This window comes from Lytechinus pictus, chromosome 10 (assembly GCF_037042905.1).
Source record: "Lytechinus pictus isolate F3 Inbred chromosome 10, Lp3.0, whole genome shotgun sequence".
NCBI classification, from domain to species: Eukaryota; Metazoa; Echinodermata; class Echinoidea; order Temnopleuroida; family Toxopneustidae; genus Lytechinus; species Lytechinus pictus.
The window spans coordinates 25,680,801-25,704,217 of record NC_087254.1 but is presented as its reverse complement, the minus strand read 5'-3'; the positions used below and the strand labels follow the sequence as shown (position 1 = coordinate 25,704,217).

The 23,417-nt window shown below is 35.7% G+C and overlaps 3 protein-coding genes across 4 annotated transcripts in view; 1 reads left to right on the top strand and 2 right to left on the bottom strand.

Annotated features, from left to right (window-relative positions):
- Nucleotides 1-287, bottom strand: part of LOC129269374 (tubulin-specific chaperone D-like) — a 41,463-nt gene extending 41,176 nt beyond the window's left edge. For both annotated transcript variants that reach the window (XR_010294885.1, XM_064105669.1), the window contains exon 1: nt 57-287. Coding sequence is in view for 1 of the 2 variants with exons in the window: in XM_064105669.1 (XP_063961739.1) it covers nt 57-149 (93 nt within the window). In the remaining variant the exon portion in view is untranslated. The remainder of the gene's footprint in view (nt 1-56) is intronic.
- A 14,338-nt stretch (nt 288-14,625) lies between these two features.
- On the top strand, nt 14,626-20,271 carry LOC129270389 (LYR motif-containing protein 1-like). Its single transcript, XM_064105671.1, has 4 exons — nt 14,626-15,073; nt 15,993-16,191; nt 16,646-16,706; nt 17,355-20,271. Exons 2-4 carry the CDS (start codon nt 16,030-16,032, stop codon nt 17,501-17,503), a joined length of 372 nt encoding a protein of 123 aa, XP_063961741.1. The 5' UTR covers nt 14,626-15,073; nt 15,993-16,029; the 3' UTR covers nt 17,504-20,271.
- Nucleotides 20,178-23,285, bottom strand: LOC129270029 (uncharacterized). Its single transcript, XM_064105670.1, has 2 exons — nt 21,619-23,285; nt 20,178-20,668 (listed from the first exon to the last, which is right to left on the bottom strand). Exon 1 carries the CDS (start codon nt 23,184-23,186, stop codon nt 22,623-22,625), a length of 564 nt encoding a protein of 187 aa, XP_063961740.1. The 5' UTR covers nt 23,187-23,285; the 3' UTR covers nt 20,178-20,668; nt 21,619-22,622.
- Nucleotides 23,286-23,417: the final 132 nt, after the last annotated feature.

Here is a 23,417-nt window from a genome sequence, read left to right as displayed (position 1 = left end):
GAGTTTTATGAATCATGATCCTATTCTGCTCATCTAATATCTGGATGGATCGTTACCTTTGTGAGTAGATAGAGGAATTTGAAGGCAAGATGAGAGAGCTTCCTGTCGACATTCATATCTCTACCAATGGAGAGGAAGTCCAGGACCATCTCCTCTAGGTACGGGTCCAGTAAATGAGGCTGCTCCTGGTATTCATCCACTATCACTGAAAGTAGGAAAGAAAGTGTTGTTCTGGCTCAGTGGATTAGTCTCTGGACTCTGAACCACAAGATCCAGGGTTCCAATCCTGCCACAATACTTGCACACTTTGGCAAGGTGTTTATATACATTTCCCACTCTCCATCCAGGGTCCTGTTGCATAAAAAATACTATTATGGTAACTCTGCTATACAATGCCAACTTTCCTGAAATCCTTGATTTTGACTGGCCGTTGATTAGCGTTAATATTATGGTAGTCACCACTGGATGGCAAAGTTATTACAATAGTAACTTATATGCAACGGGAACCAGGTGTAGTAAATGGGTACGTGGTAGGAAGGAATTCCGTGCATGCTTGAGCGACAGACAAGAGTAGCTCAGTGAAAGTGGCTATTCACTGAAAGTAGGAATGAAAGTGGTGTTCTGGCTCAGTGAGCGGATACATCTCCGGACTCTGAACCACAAGGTCCAGGGTTTGAATCCCACCGCAGCACTAGCGTACTTTGGCAAGGCGTTTATCTACAATTGCCATTCTCCACCCAGATGTAGTAAATGGGTATCCAGAAGGAAGAAATTTCTTTAAATTTCTTAGAACGCCTGATTAGAGTAGCCATGCTTAAAGGGATGGTCCGGGCTGAAAATAATTATATCTTAATACATAGAGTAGAATTCACTGAGCAAAATCGGATAACAAATTACAAAGTTATTGAAGTTTAAAGTTTAGCAATATTTTGTGAAAAGTCGTCATGAATATTCATTAGGTGGGCTGATGATGTCACATCTCCACTTTCCGATTTCTTATGTTATTACATAAAATCATAATATTTTCATTATTTCATAGTTGTGTGAAAAATATGTCTCCCTTATAATGAAATAAGTTGCAGCAATCAATATATAATGCACTAAATCAGTTGTCAATCCAAAATTCTAGTTCTTGGAGGAAAAAAAATTGAATAAACCTAATTTCATATAATAATATACAAAAGAACAAGAGGGGATGTGACATCATCAGCCCACCTAATGAATATTCATGACGACTGTTTTCACAAAATATTGCTAAACTTTAAAATTCAATAACTTTGTAATTTGTAATCCGATTTTGATGAAATTTTCGGCATTTTGGTCAGTGAATTCTACTCTATTTATTAAGCTATAAATACTTTCAGCCCGGACCATCCCTTTAAGCTAGGGTAATAGCATGCAGCACTTAGAAACAATGTATAAAGCGCTATATAAATGCTGCATATTATTACTATTCAGGGAAATGTGCCAGATATTCATGAACAAACTCTGTTAAAATCTACTCAAGATAAGATATGACACCAAAACTAAAAGATATGACACCATACAATGTAAATGGCAATCACACTTAGGCAATTTTATAGGGCAGTTCCATCAAATTCTGCTGGTGTACACATCAGAAGACTTTTCCATGTCACTGACCTTAACAAGTGAAACACCTCTGGTAGTCTCGCCTGCATTATGCGAGCTCAGCAGTGCTGACTTTCAACAAGTGGAATGCCTCTGGCCGTCTCACCTGCATCACGCGATTCAATATAGCAGCAGTGCTGATTTTGAAAACTACTATAACTCGCACAAGATGTTCAGTGATACTTGGTTACTCTTATTTCCACGTTTTATGAACTAGACCAATACACTTATAGAGATATGATGGCAATTCAACAAATACCCCCAACGTGGCCAAAGTTCTTTGACCTTACATGACCTTTGACCTTGATCATGTGACCTGAAACTCGCACAGGATGTTCAGTGATACTTGATTACTATTATGTCCAAGTTTTATGAACTAGACCAACACACTTTCAAATTTATGGCTGTAATTCAACAAATACCCCAATTTGGCCAAAGTTCATTGACCCTAAATGACCTTTGACCTTGATCATGTGACCTGAAACTTGCACAGGATGTTCAGTAATACTTGATTACTATTATGTCCAAGTTTCATGAATCAGATCCATAAACTTTCAAAGTTATGATGGTAATTCAACAGATACCCCCAATTCGGCCAAAGTTCATTGACCCTAAATGACCTTTGACCTTGGTCATGTGATGTGAAACTCATGCAGGACGTTCAGTGATACTTGATTAACCTTATGTATAAGTTTCATGAACTAGGTCCATATATTTTCTAAGTTATGATGACATTTCAAAAACTTAACCTTAGGTTAAGATTTTGATGTTGATTCCCCCAACATGGTCTAAGTTCATTGACCCTAAATGACCTTTGACCTTGGTCATGTGACATGAAACTCAGGCAGGATGTTCAGTAATACTTGATTAACCTTATGGCCAAGTTTCATGAACTAGGTCCATATACTTTCTAAGTTATGCTGTCATTTCAAAAACTTAACCTCAGGTTAAGATTTGGTGTTGACGCCGCCGCCGCCGTCGGAAAAGCGGCGCCTATAGTCTCACTCTGCTATGCAGGTGAGACAAAAACAACTGTTGAATAATTACTCACATAATACACCATTCCTATGATAATAGGAGTGGGCTATACATGTGTCAAAAATACTTTTTGGTCATTTTAGTATGGAGTTTTTTTTTATTCCTTGAAATTTATCTGAACATGAAATGATATTTTTTGTCTCGGGTCCAAGAAAAAAGTGTGCTTGGCCAATTTCCGAAATGGCCGCCAAAGCATACCTGCCAACCTTTGATAATAAAAAATCAGTATCAAAGTTCCGAGGGCACCGAGCGGGTGTCCGGTCCGCTCCAACGGTATAGGGACTCTTTGCATTTTCAGCATGTAAAAGTAGCATTTCCCTACACTTTTTAAAGCAAATTTACCCTCATTACCACATCAGAGGATGACCTACATGTAGAGTCTACCTTTATTTATCAATTAAAAATTTAAAAAAGGTCTTTAAAATATCACTTTTGTGACATAAACCACCCAGTTTCATTCAGGTGTGATATATCTATATAGACTTAGGGATAATTTTTCTTGTTCATCAGAGCTCTCTAAAAACTTTGATTTTGAGCATATTTTTGTGAGGCCCTCTATTGGTGGAAAGTGAGATTGATGCAGATCTTCATCTCCACACATTCTATTTTCAATTAGACAAAAAAAATAATTACAAGATTTTATGATGAATTTAGATAAGTTATCCCTACTGTATTAAAAACTGACAAGCCAAAAAATCAAACATTTATTATCCAGCCTATCAATCATGCATCAAGAGAAAATAAGCCAAACATTGACATTGTCTTATTCATGTTATTTCACCACACAGGGGTTACTGACTGAGGACAAGGTTATATCATAACTAATGATAACCTACATTTGATAAGTGCTTGTTGGTAGAAGAAAGCAGATTTTCAACCATGAAAAAAACGGAGCGCTGGTATAAGACGGGGAGGCTGAGGCGCAGCCACTGGGCGGGCGCCGGGAGTTCAGGCATGGTTTAGGCAAGCGAAGCAAGTAAAGTAGATTTGGCGTTCGGCTCTGAAGGCTCAACCCGAGATCGAAAGTTTATCATCTTTCTTCCTCAAAAAATTGACAATTATTCGAAAAATAAAGTACAGATCAATGTTAAAATTGCGTAGGGATAGATCTAACTTAATTGCGTCGGTACGCGGCCGGGCGGGGGCCGGTGTTCAACGACCTGCCGTTCATATCATCAGCAGACTCAGCGATATACCACTGTAATCACCAACACACTCTAGATATGTACGATACATCACTAACTCACTCCCACACTACAAAATCATCCGGCGACATGGGCAAAAACCTCAAATAAAAAGTGAAATTTTCTTACCTAAATCACCTTGTTTCGCGTCAAAAATATCACCATCGGTGATTCTTAACATCGTAGTTAGGAAACAAGGGGTCTAAAAAGGTTACTCTTTCACGGTTTTTCCGATGTTCGTGGATTATGAAAACATGTCCTCACTAAAAATTGGCTCTTTCGCTAGCCAATGTCAGCCGCCATTTTTTTCCGGAAGTCAACGCTAACGACAACACCTCAAAATGTAGCGCCCTAAGTGCTGCCATTGCGTGTATGCTTGTTAATTTTCACATGTATTTGCAATGGAACTGCGCACTTAGCAGTGTTCGCGCGCCGTTTAAAGTCGCTCTCTGTGTATATCGTGTAGCTAGCGCATTTGCCTAGCCGTGCGCTCCAGTCGTTTATGCGTTAGTCGCATCTTACAGCCGTGCATGCGTTAGTCGCATTATACAGCCGTTTCAATAATTTCAACACTATATTGATTAACCCAAAAATCAGAATTTTGGTTTTAAAATTTGGAATGGAGGTCGAAAAATCAGTATAATTCCGCCAAAATCGGAATGGTTGGCAGGTATGCCAAAGCCCTCCAAAATCACACTTTTGGCCACACATTCTTTATTTGGTTGTCTTTTTCTCTGCTTTTGTTGTCTATTCATGCTTTGGGGGCAGACAATTTGTTTTTCCTAAAATTAGTAGGCCTACCATTAAACCATTATTTGTAGAGTGATTTGTAAGGTGATTTTACCTGAATTTACCATTTTTTTAGCCTTTTTTTTGCCCATAGTTCTAGGTTTCTTTATTTGGTTGTCTTTATCTCTGCTTTTGGTGTCTATTCATGTTTTGGGGGCAGGCAATTTGTTTTTCCTACAATTAGTAGGCCTACCATTAAACCATTATTTGTAGAGTGATTTGTAAGGTGATTTTACCTGAATTTACAATTTTTAGAGCCTTTTTTTTTGCCTAAAACTAGGTTTCATTGTCAAAACTAGGTTTCTTTATTTGGCTGTCTTTTTCTCTGCTTTTGGTGTCTATTCATGTTTTGGGGGCAGGCAATTTGTTTTTCCTAAAATCAGTAGGCCTACCATTAAACCATTATTTGTAGAGTGATTTGTAAGGTGATTTTACCTGAATTTACCATTTTTAGAGCCCTTTTTTGCCCAAAACTAGGTTTTATTGTCATGTGGTTCTTGGATATTAGACGATACAAGTTGAACAATAGCAAGCAGTTTTATATAGCTATATTGCTTTTATTTCTCCACTTTGGGTTTTACGGATGTTTGCGATATATCTTAATAAATAAAACGAATGTTATTTATCCATCTATTTCAGGGGCATTTTCACCACAGATGGACACAGAGGCAAAAAAAATCAAATTGATATTTATGTCAAATGCTTTATGTTTTTTTATAATACAAGACCTGAAGTTTCTGGGACAATTTTTTTTCCGATTTTTATTTCAAAATGGTCGCCAAAGTATGGATACAAATTAGTGTTGAAAATGGTATTTTGATACATATTTTGTTTTTACAGATTTTCAAAGAACAGGTTTGATCATGATGTTTTCCCCTGTGATTTAGCTTGCTATTATAACACTTTATAAAATCCCATAGAAAGAAAAACCAGTAATTCATTTATCTGATAAAAAATGTATGTGATATGGTATGTAACGTCAGTTACCAAAAACATTAACTTTTTTTCTCATTTCCCAGAAAAGAGGATATATTATATGAAACTTGGTAGATTTCCTCCTTAGGCATACCTGCCAACCTTTGATAATAAAAAATCAGTATCAATACTACGAGGGCACCGAGTGGGTGTCCGGCCCGTTTTAACGGTAGGGGCTCTTTGCATTTTCAGCATGTAAGAGTAGCGCATTTCCCTACACTTTTTAAAGCAAATATACCCTCACAATCTACCTTTATGTAATTTAATATCATTTGTCAATTAAAAGAAGGTCTTTAAATATCACTTTTGTGACAAAAAAACACCCAGTTTCATGCAGGTGTGATTTGTTTTCATTTAAATCTATGAATTTTTCTTGTTCACCAGAGCTCTCAAAAACTTTAATTTTGAATATATTTTTGAGAGCCCTCTATTGGTGGAAAGTGAGATTGATGCAGATCTTCATCTCCACAGATTCTCATTTAATTAGAAAAAATTAATTTCAATAATTCAATCGAGTTATGGGCCAAGGCATAGGCCTATTTTTATGATGAATTTAGATCTAAGTTGGGCCTAACTTACTGTATGAAAAACTGACGTGCCAAAATATCAAACATTTATCCAGCCTATATCAAGAGAAAATAAGCCAAACATTGACAATCATATTCATGTTATTTCACCGCACAGGGGTTACTGACTGAGGACAACACCTAAATTGGATAAGTGCTTGTTGGTATAAGAGAGCAGATTTTCAGCCATGGCAAAAACGGAGCCGAAACTAAACGGCTGCATGCGCCCGACCCGCACTGCGCACTTGCGGTGCGCCGGTGGGCTAAGACGGGGAGGCTGAGGCGCAGCAACTCGGCGGGCGACTGGAGCTTAGGCAAGCGAAGCAAGTAGATTTGGCGTTCGGCTCCGAGGGCTCAACTTGAGATCGAAATTTGATAATCTCCTTTCTTCCTCAAAAATTTGACAACTATTCAAAATATAAAGTACAGATCAATGTTAAAATTGCGTTGGGATAGTTTTAACTTAGAGTAGCGTCGGTGCGCGGCTGGCCGGGCGGCGCGGGGGTATGGTGTGCAGCCGTTGGGCTTGGGCAACTGCAGCATGCAGGCAGCGCAGAAGCTCAGCAATATACCACTGAAATCACCAAACACACTAGACATTCACTAACTCACTCCCACACTACAAAATCTTCCGGCGACATGGGCGAAACCTCAAATAAAAGGTGAAATTTTCTTACCTAAATCACCATATTTCGCGTCAAAAATATCACCACCGGTAATTCTTAACATCGTAGTTAGGAAACAAGGGGTCTAAAAAAGTGCATTTTTCACGGTTTTTCCGATGTTCGTGGATTATGAAAACAAGTCCTCACTAAAAACTGGCACTTTCGCGAGCCGATGTCAGCCGCCATTTTTTTCCGGAAGTCAACGCTAAGTGCAGCCGTAGCGTGTACGCTCGTTATTTTCACATGCATTTGCAATGGAACTGCGCACTTAGCAGTGTTTGCGCGCCGTTTAAAGTCGCTCTCTGTGCAAAACTAGCGAATTTGCGTAGCCGTGCGCTCCAGTCGTTTATGCGTTAGTCGCATCTTGATATGAGCCGTGCATGCGTTAGTCGCATCATACAGCCGTTTCAATCATTTCAACACTATATTGATTAACCCAAAAATCAGAATTTTGGTTTTAAAATTCGGAATTCGGAATGGAGGTATAAAAATCGGTATAATTCCGCCAAAATCGGAATGGTTGGCAGGTATGCTTAGGTATTAAACACCCCTCCCTTCTACACCAAAATTAAAGATAATCAATTAACAATCAAGCCATAGGGTACCATTAAATATGTGTAACGTCAGTTACCAAGTGGAAAATGTGATGTCAGTTGCCGAGATGTAATGTCAGTTACCATGATAAAACGTTGGTTACCAATAGTGAAATGCAAATGTGGTCAATTTTATGGTGAAGAAATATTGTATACTTGTTATTTATTCTTTCACTTAAGTAGTTAAATCACACAAGAAGGAGCTTGCTATTGACTTTTAGAAGGTATAGTTCACAAGGAATACTATATAAAATTATGAAGAAAGTTGCATTTCCATCGTGCAAAAAAAAATGACTGTGAAATTGCTTACCGTATGTAGGCCTACATGTATTTACAATACCAAGTACCTAATTGTTTGTATCAGACAAAAAGGTTTTTCTTTTCGGTTTTCGGGGGGGGGGGGTACTTTTCATAACCTATTGCCTAAATCTGCAACATTTGATAAGCTTAACATTATAATGAATGGGGGTTTCCAGGGCCCCTTTTTTAGTTTCTAGGATTCTTTTGAGCATTACCACTAAAAGTAAATTCTTGGATTTTATACCTGTTAGTAGTGTATATATGTGATACAATTTTTGTTTCTGGTTTACAAGTATAGATGAAAAGTGACATTTGACAGTTCTGATCAATGTTGCATGGATCTACTAAAACTGTGTCTTTTTTCTAATTTACAAATAGTTCAGTTTCAGGTCTGAGCTCGGACCCTCGCGTGCATGCGATGTTTTGAAATCGGCGGCGAATTATTTATACACGTGTTTGAGGAACTTCATGTTGGCTCTAAATCACCAATTTTGAGACTGATAGAAGCCTGGAAAAGTGAAACTTTGTGTAAAGTAAGAATATTCGTTTTAATTGTTTTTAAAGATCGTGATGTTGCATGAATTTTATATTTTCCCCCCATAAAATCCCACCTTTGTCACTCGGAATATCAGATCAAGTTCACGGTCTCGAAGTTCGGGTAGGTGGAGCGTAGTGTAGGGGAGTGGAGCCTGCACGAACTTCGCTCGAGGTACCAGGCTACATGCACCCGAGCCAACTCAGCTGAGCGAGGCTAAGTGTGGCCTCACTCACACTAGTACGAGGTTAGTAATAGTATGCTATACTAACCTCGTACACCGGATTGCGTTTGACCCTGGATTTCGAAGTAGTATCAAATTCCTCACACGTATTATTCACGGCCGATTTCAAAACATTGTATGCAACAAACGTAGAGGGCAGCAACACACATCAGTGTTGCTATTATATTAGGAAGGTCCACTCGATACGCGTTTTGAAATCGGCCGTGAATAATACGTGTGAGGAATTTGATACTGGCCCAAAATCACAAATTTTGAGGATAACCGGAGGATGGAAACGGAGTGAAATACGGGTGTAGAGTAAGATATTAAGTCATTCATCTTTTTCGTTATATATTTTTTTTTTTTTTTTTACGATTATCATGATTGCCATCCCACCTTTGTGACTCGGTATATCCGAATTGGTTCACGGGCTCGATGTTCGGGTAGGTGGAGCGTAGTGTAGCGGTAGTGAAGTGGAGTGGAGCCTGCATGAACATCGCTCGAGGGGAGTCGAGGTACCAAAGTCTATACAATGAAAAGATTGGACACTTCACGGACTTCGCATCGATTTGCGTGTAAAATAGTTAAAAAAATATACTTCCCAATAAATCTTAGAATCAGATAAACTTGACACCCTATAGGAAAATTACATGCATATTTCAACTCTTTAGAGTGAGACCTTTCCAAAGATATATAACTTGTTAGGGATAACTCTTACCAAAATAATTTGGCGCGATCATCTTTTAAGACAAAATTTCACATCACATTTTTTCGGGTAAATATGTAACAATGTTTTATTTACCCCAAAAATATTATGTAGTCTTGCCTTTAGTTGCATAAATACACTTGCAAACACTAACCAGTATATTATAATATATTTGCTGTGGTTATTATGAATAAAAAATGATTTCATTTGACTCAAATCGTGGGATTTGTCATCTCTTGGTTCAAAGACCGGTGGACCAAAGGTTGACAACTGAGAGTCAGGTTTAACATAAATATAGGAAAAATATGAATGCACAATGAAAACTTTTCATAATTGCTTTTACCTTTTGCTTATTTAAACTTTAATAGTGTGAACAAAAACAACTAACATGTTATAAATAAATCCATTCACCTGGCAAATATACTTTGATTATGTTATTTTATAGTGTTATATTTAAATACATCCTCTTGTTCGACATTCTGCAGGAAATGGTCTCTTGGTACGGTACTGGTTTGAATGTCAATGCACAAAACACATTCTATGGGTACAATTGCCTCTGTTTAGTGTAATCTTTGTACCAGTTTCATTCTCAAGTAGTTTTTTGATAATTTGGATAAATATTCTGTGAACACTTTTGTGCCAGCCAAATATGTGTCATCTATTGATTCATAGACACAGTGTGATGTAACATTAAAGGAGAATGAAACTCTTGGAGCAAGTTAGCTTTTGTGAAAGCAGAAAAATCAAAGAATAAGATCAACAAAAGTTTGAGTAAAATAGGACTAGCAATAGAAGAGTTATGAGCATTTGAATGTCGAGATCACTAATACTATGGAGATCCTCCCATTGGCAATGCGACCAAGATCTATGATGTCACAGATGAACAACTCTCCCCTTTTGGACACTGAAAATATACCCCAAAACATCTCTTTTTGCTCATTCTAATCATATGACAAACGATTCATTAATGATATAATGTTGTGAAACCTCTGTACTTGTCTTCTCATAAAGAGAACACCTCACCTTGTGATAGACTCTATAAAAGTGAGAATATAAGTGAAATAAGTACTAAAGTAATGAGGGAGTTGTACGTGTGTGACATCACAGATCTTGGTCGCATTGCCAATGAGAGGATCTACATGGCATTAGTGATCTCAATATTCAAATGCTCATAACTTTCTTTTTATTCATTCAATCTTCCTCAAACTTTCAACAATATGTTTCTTTGATTTTTCTCTTTGATATGGATTCAGCTGGTTTCAAGGTTTTCATTCTCCTTTAAGAAAAAAGGGTAAATACATGTAGCATCAGATGAGGGCTTTTTTGCTATTTATAAACAATTTTTCAGCAATCAAAATTGCATAAAAGGTGAACTGGCTATCTGTTATGATACCAGAATAATCTGAAGATTTGGACACATCAAAGTCATCACTGTCAGTCTACACTGTAAAAATTGAAACCATGAGGTCATAATTAACAATAGATTGATTTATCTCTGAAGTCTTTAATTATTTTGTGCTTTTCCTTTTGGAATTTTTGCAGCTTCTAAATTTTATTGAAGGTGTAACCTACAACTATATTTTATCCCTCCTCATTTTCTATACATCAAACAGCCACAATTTCAATCGTGTTAATTTCATGATTTACATCAATTAATTATACTAATTAGCTTAATTAGGTATCCTTTAAACTTAAAAGTTCAGATTTGACCCACTTATGATTAAAGAATAAGCCAGTGAGCTAAAAAACTATTACATATTAGGTACTGTGATGTTACATATTTAGTTTCTTAATGAAATAAAAATTTATGCTCCCCTCGTCATGCTCCCCTCGTCTACCACCATGCAAAAATGGCCAGTTGATGTTACATAATTGCTAATTACTGGTTAATGAAGTAATTTCAGGTATTTCTTTTTCTTTCGAGTAATTGGTATAAAGATTCCCTTTGATGTAATACCAAAATATACCCATGTAGCACATCTATTTCAAGTTTTATACCATTAATCATTTCTGTGCTTGTCGTGCAAATGTAACGATACCATGAATGATCGGTTCATCACGGACGGACATTTGATAGATTTTGAAAACTTTGAAGGCTTGTCACAAATTAGGAATAAGATGAACATGGTTCCTTTTTGTTTTATAGTGAAGGGTAGGACAAAGTATGCTGAATGATGAAAAAAGATTGTTGCCATGGTTACCTACAAACATAGGTAGCCACTAAATGTGCCATATCACGGACAGACATGATAGAAATGTGGTTTTCAGAATTTTTGAACATTTTTATTATTTCTATCTAAACAGCTTAACTTTGACCAATAATTGTTAATGCAACTTACACTCAGGTATGTTAGCTTCTATGTTCAGCATATTGAATTCTTAACCAATATCAAACTTCTGAGAGAATTGCAAATATTTTCCATCACGGACGGACATCTCGGACGGACATCACGGACGGACACAATTAAAATACATTTGAAGTACCTTGTAAGAAGTTCTTATTACTTGTTTGGGGGAACAAATGCTATTGTATTGATGATTTGTACATTTGTTTATATGATTAAACAATATTAGTTGCACAATCAAGTTGCTACAACTTCAATCAAGTTGCTACAACTTGATTTAAGTTGTAGCAACATGATTTCTATGCTAGACACACAAAATAATCTAGCAAAATGATTGCTTTTAAACACAGTTCTTTTCAAAATCAAATATCCTAATGCACATTGTCTTCTTTTCAATTTAGAGAATACTATAGTTGGTACCAAATCAACATCCAGTGGATCAATGATCATGTTGATACTTTTTTTGATATATCATGATGATACATGTTCATACATTTTTAGGCATTAATTTTCGAAGAGCACAGATTTTTTTGTCATGTCCATTAAGTAAATCCAAAAGATTCACAGGTTGCTGATCATTATGCTTGTTTGGTGGATCAAGTATGACCACAACACTTGTCCATGCAGGCTCTATTCAAATTCATCTTTTGTCTATATTAAAGTGGAGAAACCCCTTCACATCAACAGCCCTCATGTATTTAGGCCCTGACCGAATCCAAAATTGAAATCAGATACCAATTAAACTTCTAAACACTGCAGTGCAAGCTTTATATGAATTGTATGCATTTTCAGATTACCAGATCAGCAATTTGCTCAAAATTAGCTCCAAAATGGACTTTAAAAAAAAGGAATTCTTGTACTTTTCACAAGCCTCAAGGACGTGATGTCATGTTCTGTTAGAAGCATTGTGAATCCATAGGTTTGTACATGAAAAAATATGATGATTTTTTTTTTCTGCTTATCAGAAAATGCATTCTACTTTCTTCTTTTCCATCACTTTCTGCAAGCTTCAATTGATGAAATATACAGCTTTTGACTTATTCTTGCTCTATTTCATTTCCAGCTTTTTAGCATACATGTAGCTTCCAACTCTATCTGCATTCCAATTATGTTTAAAAAAACATTTCCTGACAACAATTAAGCCCAATAACAGCCAAAGAAAGATTTCACAAAAAATTGTGAAGAGTTGTAGTTTTCCATCCATTTGAGTTCTGAATAATTCTCAGTACCATTTTTCACTGCAAATTAGAACTAAAATTAAATTCATAATCTGCTCAGTATTTGCTCATTGTCTGTCCGTGATGAAATTAATGTCCGTCTGCGATTATTTTGATTGATTTATGATATGGATAAAATGTATGGATTTTAGCTATATTCAAATGAAATGATGTACAGTGTCTAGTGAGATGCTTCTACACACTTTTATTTTTGTTTCTATTCTGATAAAGAATAAAAAGCTGAATCCATACATATTATCCATATCATAAACTCAATAAAAATGATCACGGACGGACATTAATTTCATCACGGACCGAAATTTCAAAATTTCTACCAGAAAAACTTACTTCCCATATTTTTTCTACTATTGATGATAGATTAATGTTCAGAGTACAAGAAAATCCAAACCAAATTGGAGTAACTTTGAAAACAATAAAACTAGAGTGAATTGAGTTTGAGTAAATTTACACTGTCCGTCCGTGATGAAATTAATGTCCGTCCGTGATCATTTTTGATTGAGTTTATGATATGGATAAAATGTATGGATTTCAGCTATGTTCAAATAAAATGATGTACAGTGTTTAGTGAGATACCTCTACACCTTTTTATTTTTTATTTCTATTCTGATGAAAAATAAAAAAACTTTTTATATTTTTTTTCATCACGGACGGAAATTTCAAAATGGAAATGTTCACACCTACCAAAAAAAATTACTTCCCAATATTTTTTTTCTACTAATTTATGTTTGATAATAAATTAATGTTCAGAGTGCAAGAACATCCAAACCAAATTAGAATAACTTTAAAAACAATAAAACTAGAGAGAATTTGATTTGAGTAAAAATGTCCGTCCGTGATGAGAGGTAATAGCACCCCCACGAATAAAATGGACTATTCCAGTACTTTCGGATTTATCTATCTTCATGAAACTGACTTCTTTGAAACCTGAGATATCAAAGATTGTCTTAAAAGCAATTCTGATAGAAATATCTATATAAAAAAATTTCACCTTAATGCTAACCCTGGCTTAACCGATCATGCTCTACCACCTATTTGCGGGCCCAACATAAAACGCATGGCCGAATATAAATCGCGCCCTCTTTAGGTCAAAAATTGATTTCGTCGCTGACCGAAGATCTTCACTTTAAAAAAATGTATTTTTTCTTGATCTTCAGTGAGGATCAAGAAAAAATACTTTTTTTTTTTATTTTAAAGGTAAATGCTAGTTTTGGTAACGATATCAAAATGAGTTCGTACAGAATCCAATGAAATAACCACCAAAGTGTCTGTTTGTATAAATAAAACGCATGTGCCAAAGGATTCTGGAAGAAATTGTGCAATTGCCGAGAAATCAGCAAATAAGCACAGGATTCGGGTAGAGCGTCGGGCCCGACGCTCAAAGCAATAATTATACACTGACCCACGTGCGCTTATCTGTGTTGGGGAAGTTCAGCCTGAACATTTTTCAGCGTAGATTTCAAGATTTCACAAAGTTCAGTTTATGTAACTGTACCAGATCTAGATCCTCGATGATATACTGACAATTAAGCCTGGTTTTACAGAGTTACTCATGAAATCAGTGTTTACTGCAACTACTGGAATTTCTCTTTAAGCAAACTTCAAAGAGAAGTCACCAAAGGCAAAGGAAATAATGGTTCAGTTAACAAGTGTCATACTCAAAAGCACAATGTCATGAATGTGAAATCCTAATTAGAGTGTTTCATTATATTTTATTTGGGCAAAAGCCCATGATATTTCCATGTGTCGCGTGCATATGAATATGATATTACTTCGCACGCGAGATGAAATGAACCCTCCATTCGTTTGATTCCCTTCATCAGTTCATGCTTTACACTACAGTACACTCCAACACATAAACTTCCATGTCAGTAAAAAAAATTTGATAAGATTTCCGTTTAAAAACTTACCAGTAAACTGTTCCAGAGCTAACTCCACACTTATCTGGTCCTTGTATATGTTAGGTAGACTTCTGTATAAATTTTTTACTGTTTCAAATTCAGTAAATTCCTCCTTGATGTGACCCTTTTGGGCCAACTCAGTCTCGTCTTCCATAGTCATCCCTGGGGTCGCCATGTTTTCGGTTATGCAATAGAGCTAGTACCGTACGTACCATACAGTGCGACGGCGAGGCACCCCCTCGCTGCACGCACCCGTACCCCGGTACCCCCGGCCGCGCCCGTACTGCGCCCGCTACACTGCGCTTGAGTCACGTCATGCAGGCTGACCATAGTTTGTTTTATCTCCTGCTAACTGAGTGAAGACTGCATCTAAGCTGAACCTGAGTGAGGTAAGTTTTTGAATCATGACGTAGTCGTAGACAAGCTGAGTGTAAAAATCTCTGTGGGGCCTGGGGATTCAGAGTTGGGAGAAAATTGGGGAGATCAATCATGATGTATACAAAAACTTTGACTTTGACAGTCTTTGAAGTTTGAGTTTGACTGAGGTTTTAGTACTTTTAATACTGTGGAAATTTGCGGTGGGCGATCGAAGTAACGTTAGAGTAGACTACTGAGTACGGTAGGGTCTACTTCAAAATCAACTAAAAGGATCTAAGTAAGACTTCAGACAATATCTACTCCAAATTTTCTTATCAAAATAAGATATTCTATGTCTAATCTAAAAGTTAGACTAGAGTAGAGCCTAGGCTAGAGCTAAATTGCTCAGCTCAGGTGATGTTTCGTGACAACTTACTAAAGTAATTAATTTTAGGTTGCCTTTTTCTGTTTGGTCTCAACACTAACAGATATTCAAGATCATATTCATTCTTTTTGAGATATGCGACAGTGCATAAAATAAGGTAATGCACGAAATATGGTCACACCACCATATCAATTGAAGGTCTAACGTAGGTGTCTAATTAAAGACGTGCCAAAAAAAAAAAAATTAAAAACGATTTGAGCAAAAATAGTACTTTTTTTTTTTTTTCTAAATAGCAATGAATAATGGTGGAAGAATATATTTATTATGGCAGGGGTATTAATCAATGGGAAAGGAGGGAGGGTGACCATAGTCCATAGATAATTCTTCTGAACAATAGGTTTGCTGTTCAAATTTGTGATCATTTTTTTTCCCTTGACATTTCACACAAACTGACTCTTCTGCTTTGTAATTGGTAGGCCTATTATTAGTATTATCTTAGATTGTGCCATGAAAATTTCTTTAGAAATGTTTTTGATAATATTTCTCCTTTTTTTTACAAATTGTAGCAAAAGTCGAGGAAGCATCCATCATGACAAATTCAAGATGGCGACCATCAGTTTGAGATCACAAACACTATCACTGTACAAAACGTTACTGAGAACAGCTCAGAGATGGGAGGCCAGTTCTGGAGTACTGAGTGAGACCAAGTCTGAAAGGGAATACATCAAAGCAGAAACTAAAGAACTCTTCAGGAAAAATAGACAAGTATGGAATTCATTAACTTGGCATTTGATAGAGGGTGTGTTAAAAGGAGTAGGGCTGATAATTGAATGTATTTGATCTCTGCAATGACTTTCTGTGTAAGAGCATTCTATACACTACAACTTTTGTAGTGCTTGTAAATTTCTTATTTTTTTGTAATATTTGTGAATGCTTGTAATTCAAACTTTATATGGAGCCTTCATCACACTACAATTTCAGTGAACTATAATAAGTTTAAAGAGTAGACTCTCTGAGATTTTAACTCTAACAATAATTCCCAGCAATCAAGTGATTGAAGTGTTTTGTGAACTGTCTTTAGCAATACTTTGAAGTCTTGTATCTTCCTTGTTGTTCCTACAAATATTGTAAAGCTGAAAGCTGGGAAGAAGGATGTTAGAATTTTACCAAGAGCATTTAATTATTTCATAGTGTTTTGTTTGTTTGCTTTTATTTACAGCTTACAGATGTTGAGGAGATTAGGCTTTGCATTCAAGAAGGAGAGTCCAGACTAGCAATGGGTAAATACTGCCCTGGGGGCTCCTCTAATTGTATTTTTTTTATAAAGAGTACCAGATTGATGATGTCATAGTAATTTGGCATAAGACTGATCATGAAAAAATGAGAGTGGTAAGCTTTAACCAGCAGTTGGAATGGATTATTTTTATTTGAAGTCATTGTTATCATTAAGACATTGAGTGTGACCTTAAATTGGTTTTAAAACTGATAATTTAAACAGAAAAGAAAAACATATTTGAAAAAGTCTGTCAAAGAATAACACATTTATGCCTTTTTCAATTGATATCATACATTAATATTGACTCCCCTTTTTTTTCAAATCCATTATTCAATGGATTATGATGAATGAATATTCCATTTTCATGTTCATATGCATTTGTGAAAAATGAATAATTATATATATTGAATACTTACATAAAATCATTTTCAATTTTCTGTAAAAAATGGCACTTGATGATAATATTACATGACAAATTTTCCGTGACCACAGTGATTTTCGTACTACCAAAAGTAATGTATATCCCGTATAAATGTAGGCTCACCTAATTCATACCTTTTCCTTTATTTTATCTTGTTGATATCAACTTGACCTTTCATCAATTTAACAATTCATTTGATAAGTAATATGCATATTTTCATTTTCTTTCCAGCTATGCATTACAGGACACCATACCCCAGGCCTGTGAACATTCCTTATGGTGGACTCCCTCCCTCTACGAGCAAAGGCAAGAAAGCCCAAGTGAGACTACGCAAGCAGGCTAAGCCGGTTTACATGAAATCCCATGATGAATATTCATGAGAATTGTGAGGGATGTGCTGAGAATGGACGAAAAAAGATTTGTACCCATGTCTGATGAAAAGAATCATCATTCTGTATGTATGAATTGAATATTTTATTTCTGAACTTGATAACAAAATTTCAGGGCTTGCTTATTTTAATGTTGAAGCTGAAGTTTAGAAATACTATTCTACTATGTTCATCAATTATCCAGAAGATCTGAATATACTTTCTATTAATTTTTGTGCAATTTGACCCTTGAGTTGATAAAATTTTGGACATGGCAGTCTTTTTATTCTTGGGTATGTTTGTTTGAGACTCAAGACTAAAACTCTAATGTCACTTTTGAGGTTCAGAGACGTTTTCCACCATGTATGCCTCTTTATACATGTTTTTTTACTGATTAGGAGGTACTAAAAGAAAATATACTTTTAAAAAGAGAGCTTATTACCTTTGCTTCTAACAAGGACACTTTACCACTCAGAAATTTTATGCTGTATTTGCAGCGTTGATTAGAAACACGATAATGATCAAATTATTGAGCAATTATAGTGATTATTGTAATTACAACACCATCTAAATGTTGTTGCCCTTGTTAAAGCAAGTTCGTAATGCCCAATTGAATAAAAGAACTGTTGATCATGCAAGCTTTGTTTGTTTTGCCCCATGCTCATGATGATGATGAAGATAATTCACAGCACTGATATAACATTAAAGCACAGCCTACATTTTTTATGTAGCTCCCTCCTAGATCAAGAGATCTTGAATAACTACCTCTGTTTGAAACTAATGAAGGGGAATTCCCGCAAATTGTTATTGCATCACACTGTTGGTCAAAATTGAGCAAGAGATGATTATTAGGGATCCTGATGCTCTGACAAAGGCTCTGTTATGGCTCATCTTCTGTTCATTTCTTCTACGTGTATGTGTGTTGTACATAAGTTAACCTTTATTCATGATCTGGTGAGAAAGTTGTAAATTGTAATATTAGTTTTGATACATTTTGTTGTGCAAAGTATTTCTATTTCTATTTCCTTTATACATTTTCCTTTCTCTTAACCGCTTAGAGGCAATTTTTGCGATTTTGCGGTCTATAAAATTGTTATTATTATTATTACAGAGTATGTTGGTACTTAGTGTTGGTTGAGCAAAATGTGTAAGACAAGGTATTTTAGAGCTACCGAAAATACTGCGGTCTCACTTGTAAATTAGATTTACAAGTAGTTGTGAATCGAATTAAATTGTTACAAGTTGCCCCAAAGATTCACAAGATTGGAATGAGACACAACATAATTGTCTATTTTTATGAAGTTACAGCGTGTCTTGTGGACTATGTAAGTTTAGTGAGATTAGGTTATTTCAATGACTCAGCATTCAGAATCACCCTTCAATGTTTAATATAGAAAATTTGGACTCGGTCATTGTTTGACAATGTAGATTATGTTATCCTTGTTTCATTGTTTGTATATGTCTCAGAAGTTATTATGATAATTCTATTTTGATTCATTCATCATCAATTTTGTCTACTTTGTGATTTTTGTCAAAAGTTGGCCCTTTTACATAAAATACATACCCAGTTGTTGTGTGTACGGACAATCAATTTTAAACAGCCATTTGTTGGAAAAACTATCAAGCAAAGTTTCATCAGTTTTTAGTACGTAGTGTTAGGCAATATTATGGATCACAAAATGGAAGAAGATTACAACTATTGTATTCATATATCTTGTGTACTTCAAAGAAAACATAGAAGGCGTCGAAATTTTAAAGTGTCTGGACACCGGGCCCCCATCCTACTATCAATGGTATTTTGGGTATAAGCTGCAATTACCATGGTATGGAAGTTATTATTAGTGGCAAGATTCCACCAACAGTAAGTTTAATTGAAATGGGGTCTTTGTGTAATGGATACTGCAGAGTAGCGAGGTCTTTCCAATCTTTTTAAAAGACTATAATAAAAAAAATTGTTTGCATCCATTTGGTCTCATGCCTAGATGGGCATTAAATTTCCACTTTGTCTATTTAAATTCTTACTTTTTATTCATATGTATTTTTAAAATAAATGTTGGTTCATGAACAGTTTATTAATTCATATAGACTGATTGATATTAGATAAAATTGGTATAGCCTAACTGGAAATTAGAAAAAAAAATTATTGATAACCTAGGTGACGATTAGACCACATGGTAAGTACTAAGTAGACATACTGGTTGTATACAAACTGTGATTAGAACATGTGGGATGATACCAAATAGACCAAGTAAGTGAAGGCCCAGTGGGTAGCTAAAAACCCTCCAGATTTCTTCGCAAAATCTTGTTTCATATTTTTATTGCCTCTAATCCTCTATGATTAATTGACAATGATCTTCCTGATTTCTCAGTAATTCTTTGAGTGGTGATTATAAAAGTTAAAGTAAGCTGTTGGAACCTTTATTTGATCAGCTTTTATCCTTCAAAATTGGCAAGAGCTATAATTTCTCACATATAGAGCTACATTGTCCATCCATTCTGTGTACGAGAATGTAAGATAATTATGTAAATATTGTCTTTAGAATTGATTAATTTGCCAGTTCATGGATTTTGTTGTGTTTGAAAGTTCAGGTAAATTAATTTGTTGATTTGGAGGCCCATTCCTTCTAAGGGAATAAAAAAAGGTTTACTTTTATGAAGAAAAATAATAACACATGATTTCACACATTGATTGAACAAATTAATTTAATGGCAATGTTTGCAGATTGCATACTATTCAGGATGTCAGTTGACTCATAAAAGTACTTTGATCAATAGCTTAAGTAGTCTCCAACGTCAATTTGCCATTTTTGGTGATATTAAAGAGGTTATGATAGTAGGGAAATGCCACCTACATGTACATGATAACGATTATATCAAGGAGAGAGTGACGTCTCCTTGATTTTACAGTGTTGATGATGCTTTTATCAAAGGATGAAAGGGACAGGACATCTCTCGTATATTTACAAGGACCCCATTTATCCGATGATAACAAATTGCGAGAGTGTGAATGAGACTGTAAGAAAAGAATGGAAAATTTTATTGGTATCGTAAGATACTTCTTGAATCTGCAATATCATATTGAACAATAATTGAATAATTATAAATTCATATCCAGTTTTAAAAAAGAAGTCGTAGTGCACATTTTAAAGCAATGCTGCTGTACTTTGGCAAAAGGAAGCAAGTTTAATACAAAACGTATCATTTGTCATACATGAGCAATATGTGTTTGTCATTTACATAGGTGTCAATGCAATTTAACAGCATATTTTCTTCAATATCTTTCCATAGAACGATTATTTCTTCCCCAAAATTTTTCCTGAACGTCCAACATACAAAGGGTGTTTCAGAAACAACAATAACTCAAATTTGACTGATGTGTCACTTGCTTCCTTTTGCCAAAGTTGGGCAGAATAATACATGTACGTGAAAAATATAAATGTACATTGTATTATATTATTGTACAGATGCATTTAATTCAGGGATTGATGCCAAATAGATACACGATACAGATTGAAGGGATGGTCCAGGCTGGGGATATTTATATCTTAATGAATAGAGTAAAATTCACAGAGCAAAATGCTGAAAATTTCATCAAAATCGGATGACAAATAATGAAGTTATTGAATTTTAAAGATTTGCATTATTCTGCTAAAACATAGGCATGTCTCATGAATATTCATTAGGAGGGCTGATGATGTCATATCCCACTTGTTCTTTTGTATTTTATTATGTAAAATTAGGTTTATTAAAAAAAACTAAAACAACTGATTAAGTGCATTAGTTTTGTTGTTGCAACTTATTTCATTATAATGGAGACACATCATTTACACAAGTATAAAAAAATGAAACAATTATGATTTCATGTAATAACATAAGAAAAAGGAAAGTGGGGATATGACATCATCAGCCCACCTAATTAATATTCATGACGATGTGCATATAACTGTTTTCACAAAATATTGATCAACTTTAAATTTCGATAACTTCGTTATTTGTTATCCAATTTTAATGAAATTTTCAGCATTTTGCTTTGGGAATATTACTCTATTCATTTAGATGTAAATATTTTCAGTCAGGAACATCCCTTTAAGATGTACAAATTTAAATTTTTAAGTTTAAAGTTAAAGGAACATAGTGATGTATAGAATAAGAAGGATGCAAGGGGGATATTTAGAGAGGGGAAGAAAGAGAAGGGATATGAAACAAAGAAGCAATTAAGACAGACACATTGAAAGAGAGGAGTGGAGTTGAGAGAATAGAAAGAGACACACAGAGAGTAATAAGGCGGGAGAAAGGAAAAGTGGGGAAATGAAGAGGAAAAAGAGCAGACATGAGGGGGGGGGAGAGAAGAAATGAAAGAAGGGGGTTAATCCAGAAAGGAAGTGAAAGTCAATCGAAACGACAAACATACAATGCTGAATACTGTTAATTGTTGTTTTTTAAGTGTTGTCAACGATTTTGTAGACTGTAGTACATGAACAAATCTTCAGGAAGATGTATCAAACTTGATCTCAATTATGAAAAAAGGAAACGGCAATCGGTGGAAAGTAACTTGCATAAAAACAAGCAGGCAATCGAGATTTTTAAAAATCAAATACCAGTTATGGTGATCGAGCCTTCTCTGTTTTTGTCCCAATCAGGAGGGGATAAATTGCCAAAATACATCTATAATGCTAGTGATCGCTCGTTTTCAAAGTCCATCCAGTTTTCAAAGTTTGGTATAGAATAGAAAGATGAACTACTTACTATTCAGTGTAAGGTAATTTCATTCTTGATAGTGGCATTTACTCACAATATTAAAGTTCAAAACGAAATTATTTCACATGAAAAAACGGAAAGGATATAACGATGCTGTCATTTCTTGTCATAAGAACAAAGTCTAATCCATCATATTTCAGTTTTTAGTTCACAAAATTAGCAAAGGTTGAATTCAAAGGATATCCAGTAGTATAACAAGTTATACCTGTTAGGCTTTTCGATAGGGCCTCGAACATAGAAATGTATCAGCATATGATAGCAACAACGTATCTAAACATATCTACTGAATATTTTATGTGTCAACATCGTATTGTTATGGTATGCATTGAATCTCCAGATTGTCAGCAGAATAATGATGAGACAGGGATGGAAATTACTTCATATAATGATCGAATGCTCGAGATAATATGGTGAAGAGAGCGTATGAAAACCCGAATACAGTAGGTATCCATGTTGTAGCAAACCCCACACCTCGGTAGAGAGGATCGTAATCGTATCCGACAAAGAAAGCTAGACGACCGAAGCAAAATATCAGAACCATGCACGGGATGAGATAGAGTTGGTCCACGTCGACGCTTGAAGCGAGAGCCAATATCGTCAGGACGTGAAGAACCGTCTGCTCAAGAGTGTTCTGAAGAATCCTTTCGGCGATCCTGAAGGTCTTCTGAGAGGGCGCTACGGGAGCTGTAGGATCCGCACCGAGGGTATCCATGTTCAAGAATCGCGCCTTGCCAACTTTCCCAACGGCGGCAAAGAGAGGGACAGCTGAAAGGGCGAGACATTGGAAGACAAACTTGAAACGTTCACCGTCAGATAGATCTGGCAGAAAGCTAAAGAAGGAAAGGAAATTCTCTTTAAAGAGATATCGTGCAGAGAAGGCGAAGGACGTTCCAACTGCAATTTGTATCAAAATGGTCCACTGCTTGCTGCTGAACATGCTGACTGAGCCAGTCTTTATGTCTGTGTTAGAATGTACAAATGACCCAACAAACTCAATATACTATGACATCTACACAAGGCATGTACAAGCCATTGACTGAACTTGAACGCGTTGTAGATTGAAAATGATACCGCCACGTCATGGGCCATGGCGTGGCGATCCCATCCTTCCAGAAGTGTTGATCGATGTGCACTTTGTCCTTGTTATGTCTACAAACATCACAATATC

Bases quoted from the DNA above. Each gene is read 5' to 3' on its own strand.
- LOC129270389 (XM_064105671.1), top strand. From the start codon at position 16,030: ATGGCGACCATCAGTTTGAGATCACAAACACTATCACTGTACAAAACG. The intron at 16,192-16,645 runs GTATGGAATTCA...TTTTATTTACAG, and splicing joins TCTTCAGGAAAAATAGACAA to CTTACAGATGTTGAGGAGAT. The intron at 16,707-17,354 runs GTAAATACTGCC...TTTTCTTTCCAG, and splicing joins AGAGTCCAGACTAGCAATGG to CTATGCATTACAGGACACCA.
- LOC129270029 (XM_064105670.1), bottom strand. From the start codon at position 23,186: ATGTTCAGCAGCAAGCAGTGGACCATTTTGATACAAATTGCAGTTGGA.